This window comes from Brachyistius frenatus, unplaced genomic scaffold (genome assembly GCF_029030835.1).
Source record: "Brachyistius frenatus isolate BFR_SWC_R1_liver_20210118 unplaced genomic scaffold, ASM2903083v1 Contig_183, whole genome shotgun sequence".
NCBI classification, from domain to species: Eukaryota; Metazoa; Chordata; class Actinopteri; family Embiotocidae; genus Brachyistius; species Brachyistius frenatus.
Genome location: NW_027210782.1, coordinates 223,757 through 246,840, shown reverse-complemented (window position 1 = coordinate 246,840; position 23,084 = coordinate 223,757). Strand labels below are relative to the sequence as shown.

Here is a 23,084-nt window from a genome sequence, read left to right as displayed (position 1 = left end):
CAGAGTGTTAAGGCTTTCAGCTAGAGTCGCAGAATCTCACGCCTAATTGGTCCTAATCGGATTATCACGGCTTTGTCTCTCTCACCCCCAACCCCTGGTGTTTGCGTGCGTGTGTGTGTGTGTGTGTGTGTGTGTGTGTGTGTGTGTGTGTGTGTGTGTGTGTGTGTGTGTGTGTGCGCGCGCGCGCGCGTGTGTGTGTGTGTGTGCGGTGAGTGTGTCAGATAAAGACAGAAAGAGTGGAAGAGGGAAAGGATGCCCGGGTGGCAAACGGCAGCTCTGCTCTGGTGCCAACAAAATTCATCACAAGTGATTGTTATTCCAGAGTCAAGCATATTCCCTAACCATAAACATGCACACATACCCGCTGCACTTTTTATTTGGTTCTTTCATATATTAAAAAAAGGAGGATGACTGCTTTTGGGTTTTAGATTGACTGTCGGGTGGGTTAATTGCTCGTCAGGGTGTGTTAGGGGGTCCACTTTACAAGGGGTTGCGCATGTAGAACACTCACAAGGCCAAATTTTTGATTTTGTTCACAGCAAGGGGTCCTGCGATTTATTTCGCTTCCTCAGATAAATGATCTGCTACGGGACCCTTTCAATTAGTTTTAAAGCGCATCTGGGACGACAGAGCGCAGACGCCATGCGTCTCTGAGGTGGAGGCAAAATGAGGCTTCGAGAAGCAGCTGAAATTTAGAAGAGGAGTGCGGGATTGGACTAAACCACATAAAGTGCAGAAAATCCCTTCTAATGGCGCGTAATTGGTTCTGTAATATCATTACAGGCGGATAATGGCCAGTTACAGGGCCCCGCGCTATTAAGGGTTTCCCTGGCGTGCAGCGTTTATGTTATTAAAGGGGGAATATAATGATATTTTAGTTATTAAATGCGCGTAATTAATTTATGCACCACTGAAAATAAAGTTGTTATTATGACCTCGGTGAGGTGCGTGGAGAAAATTGAAATCAAATAACGGTTGATAACTTTATCCCAATATTTGGTCTAGACAACTCTGACAAGAGTACAGGCCTGAAGTGCGTCTCTGCTTCCTGTCAGCGCCTTTCCCTCCATCCTCTGATGATTGCTTAAACGACTAAATGAAATTACCCTCTCATCTCCGCTGGTAGAGACAATTTTACAAATAAACTTTAACTAGGTTTTGCATATTTGGCGTCACATGTTTAGGCCTGAATAAAATCTACAGCTCTGTACTAGACAACATTTCAGGACCTTGGTCAGCGCCACACTTTAATCACACTTCAGTAAAAGTCAGTCATTATCTTTCAAAACTCTTATCTCAAGTTATACCAAATTTGTACCTATCAAGTTGGGTTCAAAATATTTTTTATTTTTCTTACCAGCATTCTTGTGGTAAATATGGAAATTCATCAAAACTGGAAAAATAGGTCCAAAACTGCCTATTGTTTTCCTGGAAACCTGCAATTACAGGCAGATCATAAAGTACAATTATGTTTTACATTGTTACAGATTAATTCAGTAGGTTTTGTTTTTCCTCTAAATTCAAAATAGCCAAACATTAAAAAAAAAAAGCATGAGGTTACAGAGGTTTATTGCATACAATATACAGTATGCAAGACAATTCATCATATCTAGTTATTATAAAACACAGTAAAAAAAATACTTTTTCACAATTTTTTCACAGATAATTGAGGTAAGTTATTTGAATATATTTTGAAGTAACCCATTCCCCACCCATGACTACAGTGTACTGAGAAGTCAGCCATTACAAAATCTAGTCGTGTAATTTTTGTAAAATCTTATTCACAAAATGACACACTACTCCCCTATTAAACCTTATCAAAGCATATTACAAGATCTGACAAGTGAGGGTGATTAAATACAAAATGTAGATGCAGACAACAAATCTCTGAGTATGAAACTACTCAGGGTAATACAGTTCAAACTTTCAGGTAAATACAAATTTACAAAAAAACAGAATTCAAGTATAACCAGCTACAAACAATTGCAATAATGCTTGAACAAACGAGCACAAATCTCAAATAAAATCACGTAACCGCTCAAATAAATTAAAGACAGATTTTTGATTAAAGATTTAGTGAACTGATAATTGTACGACTTTATCAGAAAATGAAATACTTCATTGTACTGCAAAATGGCTTTCTTAATATATGGTCCTTTCTTCACAAATTATGTAAATGATCCATTAGGAAGTTAAGTGCCTTGGACAGATATCTCTCAATTTGACAGAAGATAACAAAAAGTAAACAAAAACAAATAAACAAAAAGAAAGAAAGGTTTGATGTTGACAAACTCACAGCTGACAAGTATTCAAACAGCTGAAAGCATTGATCTTGCTTTCAACAAAAGCTCTCCTTCAGTCTCCAGATGCCCTCCTGGCCAGAGGTCCTGTGAAAGTCACAGATGCTCCTGAGGAGCTCTCGGAAGACAGGCGCCTGTTTCTGAGTCAGTCTGGGTTTGAAATACTCCAGCACTTCCTGGGTGGTGGCCTGTCCGTCCACATTGGCCTGGAAGGCAACAAAGTTGCGCAGATCCACCAACAGCTCGTCATGCTCAGTGGGTGGAGCAGGAGGGCCGCTTGCTCCTGGAGCTCCTGGAGCTCCGGAGCCCTCCTCGTCCTCCTCCTCCTCCTCCTCGGCCTCCTCTCTCTGGCTGGAGGGCGTGTTGAGGTGATTACGGGCTCTCATCTTGGCCAGCAGAGAGGAGGAGGAGAGCGAGGCGGAGATTGAGTCACTTTCTGCCCCCTCCCCGCTGAAATGAGCTCCTGAGCCAGGTTTCTTTAACACAGATCTCTTTATAATAGCAGCATCCTAAATAGAGAAACCGATTAATATACACAACTTGGCATCACAAATGTAAAATATCTGTCATAACAATCATGTAAATATCATTTCATAACACCACTGCGGGTTACCTTGCATTTGGTCGGAGTGGGGACAGATTGAACAGACGGAGCAGCTAAGAGAGAATTCTTCTTCTGTCCAAAACGTTTTCTAAGAGAGCAACAAAAGGTAAAAACTGAAATATGTTTGTTTGAAATGAGAGTACCGAAGCGATAACCAAACAGTGCCAGTGTGAGACTACGTACTTTGCTGGTGGAGGCGGAGGTGTATTGTAGGGCAGTCTGCACTTCTGCCGAGAAATCTTAAGAGCTTTAAGGGCATCTTTAGCCACCCTGTTGGCTTCTGCCTCCACAAGAACATAGTCAGGGTTGGACGACTCCATGATGGTGTCGTGCTGCATCACACTGTGGATACCTGAAGAAGACCACGGAAGACAAGTAACATCAACAAACAAGCTTCCTGTTTTGTGAGACTTACTTAAAAAAAACAACTAATATGGCAGATGGTTTGTGCACAAAAAGCGTACCAGATTTCTTGAAGAGCTTCGCCAAGACGTAATCGTCAGATTTTTTCTGGTCCTGTGTCGCATTGTCTTCCCTCTCCTCCTTCTGAAAAGCCCTTTTCTTTACCAAATGAGAGATGCGGCGGCCTTCAAATCGAGCATCCCGGGAGTGTCTGCGTTTCTTATGTTTGTGTTTGTCCAAATCAGCTGAGTCACAGTGCTTTGTCTTCTGTCTGTGTTTCTGTGGGCTCGTCAGGGCACAGTCTTTGTCTTTGTGATGCTGATAGCTGGCTGAGTTTGAGTTTTTCATCGCTGCGTCACAGCCTCTGTTACTATTTTGTCCACTGTGCAGTGTATTTGCTGAAATATATGGCATGACATCCACACCATTGTGGTTAGTGCTTTGACTGTCCATCGGGACATTTGGTTCACCCTGAGAAGTTTTACTGCATGGAGAGGTGTTTCCATCTCTTAATGCAGGAGTGTCTGTTGAATTTCTGCTGTCTGCATCCGTATCATTCAAGTGTGCTGAGGAGTGTTTATGTGTGTGGCTGCCATGGTTTACTGTGTGTGATGGCCTCGGCCTTTCGAGTTTCTTGGGTGCTTTGACATCAGAGCCAGTTCCTGTTTGAGGATAAAAACAAAACATGTCAGGTGAATTCTTTCAAACTTATTTTTGGAAGAGATTCCGGTCATGTAATTACTGGACAGTACAGATCAAACTGGAAAAATGAAAAGCATCTACCGACCTGCAAATATGGCGCTGGTCTCTGTTCCCTGAGTTCCATCAGGGTCAGACAGAGTAAAGAGCTCATAGATATCATTAGACTTAAAGAAGCGTCTTTGTTTGGGATCCTTCAGAACACGATTGGTGAGAAACTGTTTGAAGATTTGCCTGAATCACAACAGATACAGAATTAGATACTTATATGTAATTTGCTATTCTAACTCAGCAGGCAACCCGGATCCCCCCCCGTCACAACAGAGTAGTTTGGCTGATGGATGAGAAAATTAGTTAACCTCACTGCTGCAGGTATCAAAATAGAATCTGTTTCAGTTCTTCCACCTTGCTGTTTGAAAGCACTTTACAGACACAAAACAAACAGAGCAACAGTTTAGAAGTCCTCAATTGGCCATTTAATAATGCAGGAAAGCTTTTCAATTACTGAGAAGTGGGATAGTGCAAGTAGTAATACAGCAGTGATGTAAGCAATTAGTCATGTCATTGCCAATATTCATGAATGTATGAAGCAGACGGAAAGACAACTAAAATGGAAGACGGGGTGATAGAAAGCCCCAAAGCTGACAGAGGATTTTGTAATCTGTTTTATTGTGCTCTGTGATTGAATATTATTTGTAATGAAGTGCTGTCTGACCTGTGGTAGATTTTCTCTTCGATGGTCCCTGCAGTCAGCAGTCTGTAGATTGTAACTTGCTGCTTTTGACCGATCCTCCATGCTCTTTCCCGAGCCTAAGAACAACACAATACCTTCGATTGAATGACCAACGTGGACAAAAAATATTTAATTTTATCTGACAAAAAACACTGCTTCAGGTAACGTTAAGCCTCGCATGAGAAATAATACACCAAGTAAATGTTTTCTTTGAATTTTTTTTTTATGTGTGTCTGTCCAACCTGTGTGTCTGTACTGGGGTTCCAGTCTGGGTCATAAATGATGACTCTGTTGGCTCCAGTCAGATTGACTCCCAGACCTCCAACTTTAGTGGTCAACAAGAAGATAAAAATGGATTTGTCCTGGAACAATGAAAGGCAAAGAAAAAAAAAAAAGGTTCTGGTGATTAATGAACATCATCATCTGAACATCAAATTGTTCAATTTAGTGTACGTAAGATGACAATCTTCTGTTGTCTCAAATGAAACCCTATTTATTTAAAGAAAAGAACATGCTAAACTTGTTTTGGCTCAGAAGTAAGAATTAAATTCTTAAACACTGAAGACAAGTTTTCAAAATACATATTAATCGTTCTGACGAACGTGCATAGGGAAGTGGGTACATGCACTTTGAGCAACAGATTGTCATCAATTAGTGTTTCCACCTCAGGGTGAGCGGGGTCCAGTGAAGCATTTTGTCCCCCAGGACAGGATTTTCACGGGCAACACTCAAGGCCATTAGGGATGACTAATCCTTACCTCGTTGTAGCGAGCGATGAGCGGCTGACGGGAAGCTATTGTGGTCGTTCCGTCCATTTTCAGGTACGAGTAATTATACTCCCTTAGAAACACCTCCAAGATGTGCAGCATCTGGAAATGAGGGAGATGATGAAGACAAGCAGGGACAGACAGAAAGAAGCAAGACAGGGAAAGCAAGGCTGAGACTGGGAAGGAGGGGCTGAGGTTTGGATTATCTCTAAAAGGATTAGAGCAGATTAATATTACATGGACAGAGATACCTACAGGGAGGGTCTCAGGTTCCCTCTGAGGTATAATCTCATTGGTATTGACTGCAACAGCTGGGGCCTCTATCACATATACACACTCACACAGACACGTGGCTTGTATGTAGCCGGCAGCAAATACATAGCTGACATCACAATTTAAGATGTTTAATTGAAGCTGGGAAGAAATGACATGTATTGTCTCTGCAAAAATCAGTCTGAGAGCATCAACACAAACCATTCAGAAAATCATTTATTTTGGCATCTATTTTCTCAGGGATCAGAAAGTGAAGAGCAACATGATCTAACCTGTCTAGACTGAGTGAAGAGCAGGACCCTGTGGCCCTGTTTGAACCAGAGACGCAGCAGTGACTCCACCACTATCAGCTTGCCTGAGCGTTTCCAAAAGCCAAAGTGTTCGTCTTCAGTTAGGTGGTCCTCAGGGATTCCCCTCAGCAGCCGGGGCCCGCCCGACAAAAGGTCTGGGTGGTTACAGATCTTCCGCAGTGCGATCAAACCTGAGAACACCTGAGGAGCAACAAAAAGAAAAAGGAACAAAGGTTGTCAAACAGACCTCTTCCTTCATGAACACAAGCTGGTGACAGAACTGGTTTAAAACGTTGGTAGATCTTACTGCATTTTAGAATGCTGCGCCTTTAAACAAATAAACACATTTACTTTAGTCTTTAGGAATGAGTTACATAATTTATTTACTGACATTAAAAGGCCATGTTTCTTGATGAAGGCCCAACGGTCACTGCATTAGTAATGGTGGTTAATGGACGGCGAGTGACCACTGAGCATATCCATGTGTGTGGGTATGCACAATCAGTGGCTCTCCAACCATGTCCATTTGGTCAGTGGTGATAAATGGTAGAGTCTCTTTCTCAGGAGTCTGGCTAATGTGAGAACTGTACAACCTTCTCAAGTGAGCATCTCAAAGAACACTAAAGTCAAGCTATTAGGGTTTAAAAAAAAAATTTCATGGCAAAATAATTTAAATTCCACAGATCCCACTTCAAGGTGGCGATCTTTAATTGTGCATGGGTTCATAAAAATACACACAAATGCCTGTGAGCGAGAGAGAGGTAAAGTGAAATTCGTCAGTTAGCTGGTTACTTAATGAATAAGGCATGTCTTGTTCCTGGAAGTCTTCTCTTTGACCTCCTTGATTATCCCTGCAATGTGTGTGCATCGATGAAAACAGCCCAAATAAAAGAAGCATCAGACAAACGAGTGAAATCACTTATAGATAGATAGATAGATAGATAGATAGATAGATAGATAGATAGATAGATAGATAGATAGATAGATAGATAGATAGATAGATAGATAGATAGATAGATAGATAGATAGTTACTTTATTAATCCCACAAAGGGACATTTTTTCACTACAGCAGCATTATAGGTACAGCAAAAGCAATAAAACAACAGAGTAAAAATATTAAATATACGAATGTGAGGCTTACCTGCATGTCTCCGTTTAGTATTTGGTGGACCTCTTTGGAATCTAAGAAGCTCTGATACACTTGACGTTGTTCTTCTGTTAATCTGCAAAACAGAACCTACAGGCACACACACACACACACACACACACACACACACACACACACACACACACACACACACACACACACACACACACACACACACAGGGCAGCGTAAGTGTGCGTAATGAGCAGTGAACATCCACTTTAAGGCCCCTTGATGAAGTGAAGTGTGGGAGAAGAGAAATTAGAGGGAAACAATGTGCTTTTTGAAGCCATTGCTGTCCTGAGGGACTGACATAATGAGCTGAAGTGGACTGAGGAGTCAACCTGCGTCAGCCGCGAGGACAGACCAGAGACCGGCCACATTAATGAATACTTGCTCCTTTTACTTTACTAGGACTTTATTAGCTGGCTTCACCTGACAAAGGCCATGCACATTCATCAAATACTCCTTAGACGTAGCACATACAGTCACATCCAATCAGATAAACATGTCCCCTGTTGAGAGATCGAGGCGACGGAGGCTGTTCAATACTTAGAGCTGGGTCAAATGCCTTAAGAGAATGAGGAATACCTGTTCATTTTTGTCAGGTAAGGAGAGGCTGGCCTTGACGTCCGCCTTCATTCTTCTGAGCAGGTAAGGATTTATGGTGTCCCTCAGCACACATGCACACTTAAACGCCGTCTGCACCTAAAAATTCATTCAAGAGTTAAACCTTTTAGGATAAACAAAGGGATTTAATAAAAAATAAATTAAAAACAACAACAACAACAACAACAAAAAAACAGCCTCCACTTCAGTGAGTCAAACGAACACACCCTCACACCTGTTAGGGTTTATAGTTCCGGAGACCCATCTCTACTCTCTCATCACCTCCCTCACGTTGCGGTCCCTCTCAGCTGTACAAGCCATTAAACATTGATCAGAGTGCTGTTGGTCTCAAGGGACAGAGGCCTCCTCTTCTCTTTCATCACTATTACTGGCCAGCTCCATTGGAAAACAGAGGCGGAGTTTGAGAAACACTTGCTCCCACCCCACGCTAGATGTCTTGCTGCAAATGACCTGCTGCACCTTTTATAGAGTCAGTGCTAAAAGCCAGTTAGCCTTTTAAACATGAACTCACTGGGGGTCCCTGAGAGATCAAAGGCACCCTTGGCAAAGCTGGAGGGGACAATAGCATGGTGGGATTTAGGGCTGAATGGAAGTCAGAGTGGAAAAAAAGAAGAGAGTAGCAGGTGATCAAATGATCTCGGCATAAGCAGCAGATAGGATTCACATGGGGCTAACAAATGCACACGTCAGTAATGGATCCCACATCCACATGCTCATACAGCCCCACCCCAAACATGATTTTTACATACATCTAGTTGTACATACACACACTTTATGTATCATTCGAGGGCCTGCTGTGCTGCTCTGAGAATTTCCAGAAGAGGATAAGGCAGCAGAGCTTTGCCCGCTCTGACCATTTAATAACATTAATAATTAGTAAAGGTTTTTATTATCGACAGCGGAAGAAGCATCAATAGCCAGCTTAAATAATTAAATCTATACAGTCAGAGGGTTATTAACGATTGGACACTAATGACAAAGGGCTACAATTTAGCTCACTGGCTCTCTACTTTAGCCTCTCACTCTCTCACACACGAGGGATGTACTGAAGTTCCTTTGCATGGAGCTACATTATCCTGCACTGCACTTAATGACTCTGTTGTTCCACTGTCTCCTTCTAACCTGCTCCCATCTGGTTCTCTAAAATTGTTCATAAATGAATGTGTGCGACTGCTGTTTTTAAATGACACTTCCTCCTTATGCGACTGTTACAGGTTTATTTCTAGGATTGCTGGATTAACGGATCACCTATCGGAGCACCATTATCAGTGGCTGCTAAGAAACAAAGGATTAAGGAACAGGATTTAAAAATATCCTAATTGCATGTTGTGCGTGTGTTCACGTACCTGTACAGGTGAGGCATTGCTGTATCCTCCCATGGTAATTGGCACAGAGAACTGCTCCATGAAGACAGGCAATGTTCCCAGTTTGCCAGGGAAAACAAAGTCAAACAGAGACCACAGCTCCTTCAGATTGTTCTGCATAGGTGAGCCTGACAGGATGAACCTGTGGGGAGTGCGAAACTAGAAAGGAGAAAGGAAGAATGTCAGTTATATATTCCAATACAATAATTAATGGCAGAAAATAGCTTCAATCAAAGGAGGGGGAAAAAAAGCTCTAATGACAACCATGGTGCAAAAGAATAAAGCAATGAGAAGAGGGGGGGGGGTAGGCTGCACTATACTTTCAACTCATAATGCACCATCAGAATAAATTCATACGCAAAAGTAATTGCTATTGCATGAACTTTGTGTGTAAATGTATGTGTGAGAACAATACCTGTTTGCAGGCAGTGGTAACTCCAGCATTTGGATTCCTGATCTTATGGCCCTCATCCAGGATAATGTAGTGCCAGTCGTACCGCTGTAGAGCATCCTGCAGATTTCTCACAGCTGAATATGAGGTGATCAAGATACCGTGACACGATGCTATTTCTGGAATCAGCTTTTCCTGTAACAGAGAAAAAAACATAGAAACCAACCACAGTTACGTTTTTTGTCAGCGGAATTACTAACCATCTGCACCCCGTACATCAAAGAGTGTTCAAGAGGGGCAACTCGCTCAACATGGTTTCAAAAGAGATTGGGGGGGAAAAGGGGAAAATTGGGAGGTAAAACTGCATTAGCAGACCTCTGGTGCCCCCCAGAGGAACAAAAGACCCTGTAGAAAACTTTCTTGCTCAATTAAGAATTCCAACACACATCTACCTTGTTGCTCGTGAAGGAGCCTGTTTCATGTAGAACTGCCACTCTGAACGGAGGCCACCAGGTGTGAAACTCCTTCACCCACTGGTGCATGACTGTAGCTGGGCACACAATGACTGTCGGACCCAGGCCAAAATACCTGCAACCAAACACACAACGTAGAGACAAGTTTAACCCCAAACCTGTGATAAAGAAGAGTAAACAAAGGAGCTCGCTTCATTTACCTTTGCTTAACCTCAGCAAATTTCTTAAGCAAATTAGAGTCATCATTTCTATACCAAATAATAGATATAAAAAGGCTTTTCCCAATAAATGAAAATGTGCTTTGCTTGCATGTACAATGTGTTATGTATTCAGGCTTAAAGGAAGTAGAAAGAAATGAGTGCACGTGTACAATAACAACAGAATGATCCATGTAACAGTCTTATCTCCTTCTTCAGTCCATCTCTGTGCCTAACAAATGAATCAGGAACGTGCATGAGCCTATCCTCAGCTTCTCGGTGAAGATTTACAAGAACACACACACACACACACACACACACACACACACACACACACACACACACACACACACACACACACACACACAGATACACTAATGGGCTGGTATGAACCTCTGCCTGGTGGAAGCTATTGATACTGGGCCATAATTGAGTTTGCAAGCAATCAATTTGTGGGCGTCTATAGTAGACAGAGTATTGACCATTAGGGAAGCTCCACCTACTAAATGCACGAGTGTCGTTGGTGCGGTAAAAAACAGATTATCGTCACCACTCAGGTTTTCTGTAGCTGATTTGTTGTCCCACACCTGCTCCACCCACACTTCATGAATCTGATATTCGTTTGAAGTGTTCATCAAGACATTCACTCTAACACACACACACACACACACACACACACACACACAGAGAGTGTCAGTGTTTTCTCTGATGTCTGCAGTAAGAAAGTGAAGAGTCTGATAATTGAAACATGTTTAATAATTCAGATGAACACTCTCAAGCAGAAATCCCCCTAATCAAATATTCATACCATACAGACACACAGTCTCTGGACACAGTTTGTGTGTGTGTGTGTGTGTGTGTGTGTGTGTGTGTGTGTGTGTGTGTGTGTGTGTGTGTGTGTGTGTGTGTGTGCGCGTGTGTGTGCGTGTGTGTACCTGTAGTTGGACCCTCTTGTTCTCAGTTTGCTGTAGCTCAGTCCAGCCAGAAAGCTGATGACCTCGATGGTTTTACCCAATCCCATCTCGTCTCCCAGGATGCCACCTGCCTGCTGACAGTGGAGTTCCCACATCCACCGCACACCTGTCTGCTGGTACCTGAAAATAGGATATACATGAATGCAAAAAATGTCAAACATCTGCATGTGACAGCAACAATGTACAATCAAATGAACACACATGACAGGCTGGTCTGGCAATCATAATATTTTTCAAATTAAATCTGGTTTAGTTATGTTGGTCAGTGAGTTTTAATAATGAGTTAGCGTTAGAGTAAATGGCATAATCACCTAGCAACTATAGCAGAGGTCTTCAACAGGGGATCCGCGACCCCTAGGGGGTCCGCGGATGTACTGCAGGGGGTCGTGAAATTTTTGGGTGATTAGACAATTTTTCATATTTTGTTTTCATATTCTTCCGCCCAAATTTTTTTTCCCACAAATTTAAATGTCTTTAAATACACATTAACATGAATCCAGCATATTGTAGCAAATGGATACATGGAGGCAGATGATGTTATCTTTCAGTCAGAAATGCACACATTCAGCGACACACAGGAGCTCTCTCAAACTGGACACCGGTTCACTCACAGCGCGAGACTAGCCTGGACCTGTCCCTCCACGCCTCCTGCACTCCTCCAGTTTAATATAAAACACCATTTCATACAGTATATATAGTAGGGGGTCCCTGCTCCATCTCTCTGTCAGTTTGGGGGGGTCCTTGGCCTGAAAAATGTTGAAGACCCCTGAACTATAGGAATGTATGAATAATGTGAGGAACAGTGATACCACTTGCAAGCCTAAAGTAAATTTTACTACCGGGATTATTATACTACTATATTAAGTATAAATCCATACAAAAAAGCAAACATCAAATTATGACAAATGATGTGTTTTGAAAAAGACATGGCAAACAAAAAAGCATACAAGATGCGATGAAGAGATACAATTACAGTTAGAGGCAAACCTATATTTATAAATCAAGCAAAACTCAAAGTGATTATACTGTTTTTCTTTTTTCAAGCAATAGCATTTATTTTTTTAACAATAACTATTAGCAATACATAGCAGCAGTAAACCCAGCAAGTTTATAGCTTTTTGATCAAATGGTAATTTAATCATTAATACGTCAGGTCAAAAGTCTGTGGAGGCAGTGGGTGTGATGCAGAGCAAAGTACACAGATAAACGTCACACTTACAAATGTTTTCTAGCTGTTACATCTTTGCTATCACTTTCTAAGATAAGACAAATAGTTGTAAAACATCTCTGTTTAAATGTGTGGATATTTGAGACATTTCTTGGTCAAAATCAATGTTTCACATTCAACTTACTTGTAAAGTTTTTTCCAGAGGAAACCAGGAACTTTGAAGCCTTCATCAAACTCTGCATCACTATCATCTGTAAGCTCTTCATCTCTTTCTCTCTTCTCCTCCCTTTCTCGTAGACGCTGCCGCTTCCATTTCCTGTTATGAAAATGAATAAATTCATGAAGAATTAGCTCACCTAATTGGTCAAATGAGTCTTGCGATTTTAGTGAAATGATCTTCAGGAAATAAATGAACATACATAAGCACAGAGAACCAGCTGAGCTCGAAGACCAAGAACAAAAACCTGCTTCATCTTTCGAACGGACTAAAGTACTATCAAACCACTGAAGACTTGACAGCTGATGCTGTCAGTTTAAAGTTGTAGTGATTATTATTGTGTTACAAATACAAAATTGAAATTGTTTGGTGATCCAAGCTGAATGAGATATTTTAAATGAATACTGTTCCAAGTTGGATCTCTCTGTCTGTAGCTATTAGTCATGTAGTAGATAAGCAACCTGTCCAGGGTGTATGCTGCCACCCTGTGCATGCTGGGATAGGTTCAGCTACAGGCAACCCTGAACAGGATAAGTGGATACAGAGAATAGATAGATGGAGGTTATTTGCGCCTCTTGCACTCAGTGCTTTATTCTGAGGCATGTCTACACAGGTGTATGGCTAGCAAACGTTTTGAGATGTTAGTATTTCCCTTGAGCGGTGGAACATCTACAGCAAAAAGGGAAATGTAAAGGAGAACCGTTTTAATAGTGCAGGAGAGAGGGCAGTTAGAGGCACAGTCGTCGCGCAGTAAATGAAGATTGATACAGACAATTAGTAGTGTGAGTTCCCCAGAAAGGTGTGAGGTGTAGAGGATAAGAATCCATCTTCATTTGGGCCTGGTCCTGTCACCCTGCCACAAAACTGGTCCTTTTGCTGGGCCTGGGAGACCACACTCTCTAATTAAGTCAAGACTAAGCATTGGTTCAGTTAATTACACTTTTCTGCCCCCCACTCCACCCCCAACCAACTACAAATACTGCCCGCTCTAATAATATCATTTCTCATACAAGCTAGCCTCACCATCCACGCCGTGTCTATGCCGTTGAATTGACATTCAGTCACTATATTGTAGAAAAAGGACACATGCCAACACAATTTATTTGGCAGCTATAAATATGAAATCTCATTAGGGCTGCTCTTCCATTAATTTGAGCATTAGAGTGAGTGAGTGTATAAAACCATGTGCAGGAGGATAATTAGGCCAGTGTGAGAGCAGAGAGAGAAGAAGAGCAGGGAGTGAATTTGCTTAGTCAAGAAACAGCTGCCAATCTCATCTGGGATTAACTCTCTTTCTGCACTATGGAGCCAGCAAAAACCAACTGCTTTTCTCCTTAAGTAAAAGGAATAACAATAGCACATTTGCGCCGCTGCCATCACAAATGTAATGCAAAGTAAAAGGCTCAATCTGGTGTTTGTTGAGCATGTCATTTGCAGACGTGGATTTCTGCTTTCTCTTTAGCAGAGAACTGGCTGATGAAAACTTTTCGCACCTTTGCATCCAACCATCAATAAAAAAAATACAAGTTTTTTAGCAGGATGTACATTCACAGCACATGATCATACCTTATTCGCTGCCTGTAGTACTCCACATCTCCATCATCTTTGTGTTTTTTGTCTTTTCCTTTGTCATTCTCCTCTTCATCTGAACTCTCTGGACTGTATTCTTCCTCACTGTCTTTTGTCTTTACTTTCTTCCTCCCTCTCCGTTCAATTTTCCCCTTGTAAGGTTTCAACTCATACTCTTCATCATCATCCTCCCCAAAGCCCTCTTCCATGGCTTCTCTCTTCTCTTGGTCAGGATCTATTCCTTCATCACTGGGCAGGTACTCGGAGCCCTCGCTCTCTGTGTCCTCTCCCTCAGTGTGACGCTTCCTCCTTGGTTTTGGGAGCTGTGGCTCAGCCTTGGGCCGGGCCTTAGGATGGGCCTTCAGAGCGGTTATCTGGAGCTTTTGCATGCGCTTCTTCAGCTTTTTATCCTTGGAAGAGGAAACAGTTCTTTTGGTTGTCCCCCTGTCTTCCTCATTAGGGCTGAATCTAGAGCTTCTTTTTTTCTTTAGAAGAGGGACTCTCTTCCTCTCGGTAGCCAACTTGGCCTGGTCGGCCAAATACTCGTCAAAGGCAGAGTTCTCAGCCAGCATCAATTTTCGAGGCCCCTTCTTAACCTCCTTCTGTGGGATCCGGGTTCCAAAAGGGGTCATGTGACCTTTCCGTATAAGCTCCTCCCATTCGGTTTCCTGAGCTGGCATTAGCATGCTTCCCAGTGTGGATGGCCCAGCTTCTGGTACAACACACACAAATGCAGAGTTAGATAAAGAACTGTCCAGTATCAATTCTTGAATTGTGCCCTAAAGTATTTTCTTAACCAGCAGCAGTGCTTCTGAGCAATGTTTTCATTACCGGGTCCCCATCTGTTTGCATCTAATGTGTGCACTTGAGGACTAACATGCATGTTTGCAAAAAGGTTTTAAAGGATTAAGAAAGAGCTGTGTGTGTTTTATGAATAAGAAAATACTCCACAGCGTCCCTTTACACAGTGCAGGCATATCTATATTTGTTTGTTAAGGCTGAACAACCAGTGATTGTTACTTCTGTGAGTGAATCTTACATCAGCTATGAATCACATTTGATAGACGACAAACTGCTCATGAAGGGCAGCAACTTTCAGATATGCTGCCCTGACAGCCATAACTCAAGGTGATTTCTGTTTGATTCATGTTCAGCTCTAACAAAACACAGCGTAACTCCCTACATATGAAAAACAGAATTGGTTATGTATTACATGACATTAGACCTGCAACTAACTACTATCTTCATTACTGATTAATCTGCCTATTTTTTTCAGTTAGTCTGTAATCAGAAAAAAGCTACACAAAAAAAAAAAAAGCCCATCACAATTTTCTGGAGCACAAGGTGACATCATTAAATTGCAATGATGTTGTAATTGTAAATTATAATTCTGTTATATTTTCACGTTAGTTAATGATTTACACTAGTGACACACCCATCAAACAGGAGCAAACAGGTCTCAATAGTCTGTTGCAAAACAGCAACATAGATAAAATGGAGAAAATCCATTGAACACTAAATGTAACACAGCTACCAAGAATCCGCCGAGGGTCCAACATATATAGACACCCTGATATTCCAAACACCCATCAATGTACTGTGAAGAGTATTTTTTTTTTTTTTTTTGGATACTCAATTTGTATCCGACAAATTCTTATACAAGGAAAGCCACAGAATAGCCTCCTTGGCCACAGTAACATGCATTGTTTCCATTTCTGCTTAATTTTTGTACTGAACATGACCCCTGTTTCACATTATCTATAGAAAGCAGGGAAGCAGCCTGATTTGAGTCATTATTGAGTCCCGCTATTAAAGAGTGGACAATGTTTTCTGTCAGTATATTGAAAAGGTACCACAGGTTAAAAACAAAGACACATTACCTTCCTCTTCATCATCCTCTGCCAAAAGCTCAGCTTCCACTCGCTGAGTGTCCTCTCCTCCCAGAATGGCTTGAAGTCGCCTCTGTTTGGCTCTGACTTTCTTCAGCTGTTTCTCCTGAATTAAATGTTTTTATTTTTTATTATTATAATTATATAAATATTTGGTTATGATAACATTATCAGATAAAACACATTATTGTATTTATAATGCTTGTCATATTTAGTATTTCACCTTATTTTCTTTCTGTCGTTTGACAGATTCAATCTTCCGACTGATGTCTTTGCTGGAGGCCGCATACGGAGACAGCTGCTCAATGATCTTGTTGATCTGTTTTAGAGACGCCGTAACAGACCTGAGACACAGATGATTAAAAGGTTTGTTGTTACTACATGAATTAAGTAACAGAAATATTTGCAGAAATATTGAAGAAACTGATTAAAAGACACTTCAAAACTGATGTACTTTACCTGACATCATCCAACACAGAGTGGTACTCCTTCTCAGCCTCAGCTTTAGCAGCAGCCTGACTGGCCTCCTGGATGGCCTCGTCCACCTGCTGCAGAACACCTTGCTCGAGGACATCCTGGTCATAGACAGCCACACCGAGGCCCTGAAGTTCATCAGCTCCAGAGCTGGCAGACGCTGCCTGGATGCGCTGTCGGTCGATCTGAAGCAAGGCTCCGGACCTTTTGCCAGCTGAACGCCCAACAGATATCAATACATTCAGTGACTTTTGCGCATGTCATCATAAATACTTCTGATCAGTCAGTTTTCCCTCTCTACGGCTCACCGCTGTTGCTATCCCCAGGTCCAGTGTTGGCAGGGTAGGCTGCAGCCGCCTCAGAGCCCTGGCTGTTTTCAGGGAAAGTACAGACCGCGGAGCCCCCTGTAGCTCCATCCTCCTCCGTCCCTCCCGGGGTGAGGGCAGCACTAGCCGGGCTGGAGAGCGAGCAGGGCAGCTGGTCGTCTGAACCTTCAGCAGGCATGATGATGCAGCTGTCAGGGAAACAAAACAGACGTCAAGTCATTCAGACCAGTCTCCTCTAAGCTTTTAAAGAACTTCAATAAAAACCTATACTCTAACTAAGCACAGTTATTGTGTGTTACATTATTTTATGAACGGTGGACGTAGTACTTGTACTTGTTTCTGACGTTTTACGGATTTTAGGCTGATTATCATGTAAAAGAGTTAAACCTTGAAAGGGCGATGTATATATTCACGGTACCTGTTCTAGCTAAATAATGTCCAACAAAAAGCGATGCGATAGAGAGTTTTTTTTTTTTTTTTTTTTTTTTTTACCACGGACACAAAGTTGACATTAAACCTTATATTCTCTCACAGGCATCCATTGTTTACGTGGCTAGGCTACCACGCTAAGCTAACAGTCAGCCGAGCATCATCATCTGTTCAGTTCAGGGACTTCGATTAATCCGCCAAATGCTTTTTCCTACGACAGGCGGTGACTGTGTGTCCGCCGCTGTCTGGGTGGAAGTTGGTAGATTGAATCGCGTGTGGAAGCGACAGTGACAGAGAATACTCACAAAACGTTCAGTTACACAACATCACTGGCTTGTTGGTTTATTATGTTAAGCTTCGTCCTCCTGGCTTCCGGTGCCGGGAGGAGGCGTCAATGGTTAACTTGTCGGACAGCGCCCTCTGCTGGTTCACAGCTCTTACCCTCTAGATGGCGCCACAAAACCACTTATTTTAACAGAGAAATAACCCTGGAGGAACTCGCTGAATCCGTGAAACGTGTTGGTCTGGGCCGACATTTAGACTTGTATCTCTTTGTCATTGTTGTTGACATAATCAGCCGAAGAAACAATCAGATGCACGTGTCCACTCAGAGCAGGTCCAGCCACATCTGGGTCAAAACTTCTGTTCTTCTGTAAAGGAGCCTATCACTCAATATTAGTGGTGGAATTTAACTATGCATTTACTCAAGGACTACACAATTCAATTCATTTCCATTTCATGCAGCTTTATACCTCTATACCTCTACTCCACTACGCCTCATAGGCACATATTGTACTTTATACTCCACTACATTTATCTGACAGTTTTAGTTACTTTTCAGAATATAATTTTTCATACCCATTCTGCCTAGTGGAGCCCATATCTCCCCAACTGTGTAGATTTTGTCTGTTTCTGATAAACTGAACAATTACATTTAAGTAAATTCTCCTATACTTCTTAAGTTAAACAAACTATTTAAAAAAAATACAGGACTGTTTTTCTGAGCTCATGAAGGTAATTTTTTTTTTTTTTTTTTTTAGAGCCGTGTGTTTCTTACAGAACACTAATGCTACAAACACGTGTTTATCTTAGAGAAAATGACACATTGCTGTAGATTAAAATAAAGCAGTTTAATTAGCTCAGTCCTAAACATGTACAGCAGTAAAATGCAACATCCACATTAATGCAGCGGTAATATTAATTCAAAATGATTATATAGGCTATGATAGTGAAACACTGACTGGGAACATTTTACTGCACAATGAGTACTTTTACTTTTGACAGTTTGAGTACATTTTGCTGCTGATACTTATACTTTTATTGAAATAAAGTTTTGTATGAAGGACTTTTACTTGTATTTTCACAGTGTGGTATTAGTACTTTCACCTAAAGGACTTGAATACTTCTTCCGTCCTTGCTACCTCCAAAGCAATTGTTTTTCAAAGGTTTGGGCAGCCTGCACCCGATGGATGTCACAAATGTGAGCATTGCCAACTATCTGCATCTCAGAGGAAGTTTATTTCCACTGTCTTGCAACAATAAATGAAGGACTTAATTAAAATATCCTCTCCGCCTTGCACTGCGATGCCTGAGAAAGAGCCAGTAATCTTTCCAAACAGTGTTATTTGTGTAAACATATCTATATAGGGATAGATATTGCTGTCACCCTTGGCTCCTAAAGTGTAGGACGATGGAGACACTGTTCTATTTTATTTGCTTAACTTGTAAATGTGGGTCACCTTCAGTGGAACCTCTCCAGAGACACTGGAGGGAATTCGAATTTTTGAAGGCACTGAACTAGAAGGAAAGTGTGTCACAATCAGACCTTGTAGTTTAATTAGTAAAAGACCTGCAATGTGAAAAGCTCTGATCAGGTAGCACACGGACAGAGTGTTTTTTTTTTTTTACTGGTTTTCCCCTGAGAGGTGAATATAAAGGCCTACAGATAAGAGTCAGAATAAGTCAAATAAACTATCAAGCTGCTGATAAATCACCTATGGTGGGAAATAAACTGATACATATAGACAATGTTGTGACTGCAAGGTTGAGCTGAAGAGAGGAATGTAAACCTCCTGTCTGTCTTCACCCTCCATCTTTTATGTATTTAACCAGTTCTTGACAACTTTTATCACAGAAGACGAGGTGATGATGAATATGCCTGTGTTTTCTGCACATTATGATTTAGGGAAAGCTCAACTGGTTAAAGTTGGTTGATAGACCACACCAAGCTCTGAGGATTTAGTGGGTGGCAAAGCTGTACATCTTAACTTTATGCAGTCACGCGCTAACATAATAAACATTACTTCTCTGTATGTACTGGGTTTGTAGATTTATAGGGAGTAGGAGGGGAGGGTGCAAGTCGCAGAGGGTGCAGTGGTGTGCTGTTAACACTGCTGCTATGGGCCACTTTGCATCCTGACAGTGGAATAACAAGCTGAGCAAGATTTAAAGAGAGAATTTTATAGGTTTATGTTTACATGCGCAAAGCTTGGTGGGCTTGCTTTCCAGGCCTTTTCTGGCAAGTTAAGGTTTGACAACATGCTCAGCAGTTATGTACATAAAGAAGTGAGTGAGGTAATAGGACACCGTAAATGCACTACCATAGGTGATGCGTGATCTACACTCTATCTTCCCTGTGTGGTGGTGAAGTGTGAAGATGTGTTTCATCTGTTATCTCCTGCATACTGTCCTCCTTGTTTTGATAATGAGTGTTTTAGTCTGTACGGCCTTCATCAGCTGTCTGGGATGAAGAGGAACATCTAGAGGATGAAATCACTTTACAAACACAAGAATGGGAGTTTTTCCTTCACATTTCATCATCAACAAGTCTGTACACTATGTCCCCCATGTATCTGAAAGTTTCAGGTGTGCTTGTGATTATTCAAAATATAGTTTGTCTTGTTGCTACACAGTAAACAGTTTGGGAGGGTCTTTGGTGAATCCAAAACAAATTTATCCATTGGGACAAGTAAATTTTGATTTGCTCTGACTTTGAAAGTTGTGCTGATGAAGTGCATTTCTTCTTTACCCTTGCATGTCTGTATTTCCATCTTCAAGAAGTCTTTCTTCACTGTAATGCTCTTGTGTTTTGTGGTATTTGTGCCCCAGTAAAAAAAAAGTGAGACGCTAGCATTCCGTGCGGTCGTTTTCTCTCTCAAAACCTTTCAGAGTAGTCATGCTCGTTAAGTGATTTTTTTTTTTTTTTTGTATAGTCCTACAATACACTCTATATTAAATTCCACTGCTCGAGGGCATTTTGTTTCCATTACACTTCATTCCTCAATACACCTATTGTTGAAGGAAGACTTACACAAGGAGAACTAATTCTTCCAAGAAGATAAATCAGTGAAAAATGTATGTATAAAAAAGATCAAAATTTAGAAATCCAAATTTAATTTGATGCATATAGTACAAATATAGTACAAGCCCCGCCCCTTATTCATCTTCCGGTTTGGACACGATGGTTTCAGCTTCCGCTTTCAACGCGTGGGAAAGACGAAGGGTAATCAGCATAAAAAGCAAAACAAACACCCACCACGAGTGAAAGTTGTCTAAAGCAGTTGATTAGAACATGATCAATACATGCTCCCATGTGTAAATGTACTGCAACCTATAAGGATCACCACCAGCAACCAGGAAGATGACAGGAGTAAGAGGCCAGAAGTTACCACATTAAGTTATTTTGTGCTGTTCCTTGGAGTAGATGGTGTAATTATAAAAAATATAACTACAAGAGCACTGAAGCCTGCTAGTACCCTTTACCTCTAGTAAAGTGAGCCGCTTAATACTCCACCGAGTGAACTATATTGTATATCTGAAGTCTGACGTTCAGCCCAGTCGGTCCAGCTGCCAGTTCACTTTGCCTGGGTATTGCAGGTGACAAGCCTGGGAGCAGTAGTGATGGCACGGTGCTCCTGCATTGTCGGCCTGAGAAAGTCTTGTGGCCAATTTATTGCAAGCTAAGAAAGTAGGAATTTTTTTGTTTTGTTTTTATCTTCAGTGATTGTCAAGCATACAAGGGCATATTGTTCTATTTGAAAGTATTAATGCGAGGCACTCTAGTTGATAATCTTTCATAATATACAGTTATGTAGTTAAGTTAGGTAGGCTATCAGCTGTTTTCGTTGTCTTGTCTAACCAGAAAATAGAATATTATGGGAAGACTCTTGATCCATGTGATATGGCATACAAGTCGTTTGCATTTACTGGAGTAAATGGCCTATAACAACATAAACTGTGTGGTAATGTACAATTTATTAAATTTGTGTTGGAAAAAAACAACAACAATTAATAATGGAATAACATTTCACTTGTTGAGTGGGTAATGCTAACATACTATTTGTGTATCACAGACCTGCAAGAATGAGAATCATGGAGAATCTGCAAAGTATCCTGCAAATCTCAAACTGGCAGAGAAAGAAGGATGCACAGGATGAGGGCAAAGTAAATGAGTTATATCAAATCTTCTCTACATTCAAATGTGATATCTCTAAGTATGTATGGGCTAAGACTGCATTGCAGCACATCATGTTGAGTAGTTGCTCAATAACTTGAGGCAGAGTTCGTACAGGCCACAGAGGGAATGGGAGTTACACTGGTACACACACACACACACACACACACACACACACACACACACACACACACACACACACACACACACACACACACACACACACACACACACACACACACACACACACACACACACACACACACACACACACACACACACAGTTAAATCATTGCATGTGTGCAGGTGGAGTCAGCAGTATTGCAGTTAAGTGGAACATTTGTTTTTTATTTTTGTGTTGAGTGAATGCCTCAGGACAAACTGGGAAGACATGAGGACCATAATTTTCTCTTAAGCTGTAAACTGGTTAATAAATCAACATGAGTAAAGCATCATCATGTCAATGTTAACGTATATTCAAGCCACATTGTACTGCACAGATGTGTTGCCCTGTTGGCAATGCAAATGTCTCCCATGTGTTGTCCTGTCCCAGTTAATGCATGTCTGACAGTAATTACCGGGGGTGGGCAAGGTTTCTCATCCGGGTGCATCAGACCACTGCCATGCTGCTGTAGATGCCTAATTCATCTGGTTGTGATTTCACTCAGCAGCAGGTGTGTGTTTATGTATGCACATAACCACATGACAACTGTACACTACTGTGCTTTTGTAATTATCTTGTTGAAAATTACCTTTGGAGATGAACAATCTGAAACATTGTGGAAATGGGTTTACCCTTTGTTGTCCAATAAAAAGGTTTTAATCTGATTCCTGTAGTGCAAAGGAAAACACCTGCATGCAAGCTGGTTCTTACCAGGGCCGAACATATTTTCCCTCTCTTTATGTCTACCTCTCTCAGGTCAGCTTGTGTCAACACTTTTACTGTGAGTTCACGCAGAACTGTTTATTTAGTAGACCTCAAACGCAGCTGGAACAAACCACAGTAGAAAAAGCAGGACAAGGCAGTGTGTGATGCAGTGACACGTCACATGAAACCACCAGAACCGCAATGTGGGCTCTGTGTAACAGATGCGTTTTTACATGTGTGTGTGTGTGTGTGTGTGTGTGTGTGTGTGTGTGTGTGTGTGTGTGTGTGTGTGTGTGTGTGTGTGTGTGTGTGTGTGTGTGTGTGTGTGTGTGTGTGTGTGTGTGTGTGTGAGTGAAAGTGAGAGTGAGAGTAAGAGTGAGAGTGAGAGTGTGTGTTTCTGTTTCCGTTTCTGTGCATGAGAGCTGGCTTGGCATTACTCTTCAGTGAT

The 23,084-nt window shown here is 41.5% G+C and overlaps 1 protein-coding gene across 2 annotated transcripts; it reads right to left on the bottom strand.

The window, feature by feature from the left end:
- Positions 1-1,326: 1,326 nt before the first annotated feature.
- On the bottom strand, positions 1,327-17,689 carry ercc6 (excision repair cross-complementation group 6). 2 transcript variants are annotated; one of them, XM_069717902.1, is made up of 22 exons: positions 17,621-17,689; positions 16,869-17,074; positions 16,546-16,774; positions 16,310-16,430; positions 16,078-16,192; positions 14,195-14,909; positions 12,596-12,727; positions 11,205-11,363; positions 10,052-10,187; positions 9,624-9,794; positions 9,191-9,367; positions 7,806-7,922; positions 7,211-7,306; positions 6,051-6,269; positions 5,497-5,607; positions 4,981-5,100; positions 4,721-4,815; positions 4,094-4,239; positions 3,369-3,968; positions 3,088-3,256; positions 2,914-2,992; positions 1,327-2,809 (listed from the first exon to the last, which is right to left on the bottom strand). In XM_069717902.1, exons 2-22 carry the CDS (start codon positions 17,062-17,064, stop codon positions 2,339-2,341), a joined length of 4,374 nt encoding a protein of 1,457 aa, XP_069574003.1. In that variant the 5' UTR covers positions 17,065-17,074; positions 17,621-17,689; the 3' UTR covers positions 1,327-2,338. The 2 variants fall into 2 exon arrangements, with proteins under 2 accessions (XP_069574003.1, XP_069574005.1); XM_069717904.1 differs by having other exon boundaries at positions 14,195-14,906.
- Positions 17,690-23,084: the final 5,395 nt, after the last annotated feature.

What these genes read in the sequence shown, in the direction of transcription:
- ercc6 (XM_069717902.1), bottom strand. Translation starts at nt 17,064, where the DNA reads ATGCCTGCTGAAGGTTCAGACGACCAGCTGCCCTGCTCGCTCTCCAGC. An exon ending in TCTGTGTTGGATGATGTCAG is followed by an intron (nt 16,431 to 16,545) that starts GTAAAGTACATC and finishes TCTGTGTCTCAG; the next exon opens with GTCTGTTACGGCGTCTCTAA. An exon ending in CTCTGGAAAAAACTTTACAA is followed by an intron (nt 11,364 to 12,595) that starts GTAAGTTGAATG and finishes TCCTATTTTCAG; the next exon opens with GTACCAGCAGACAGGTGTGC.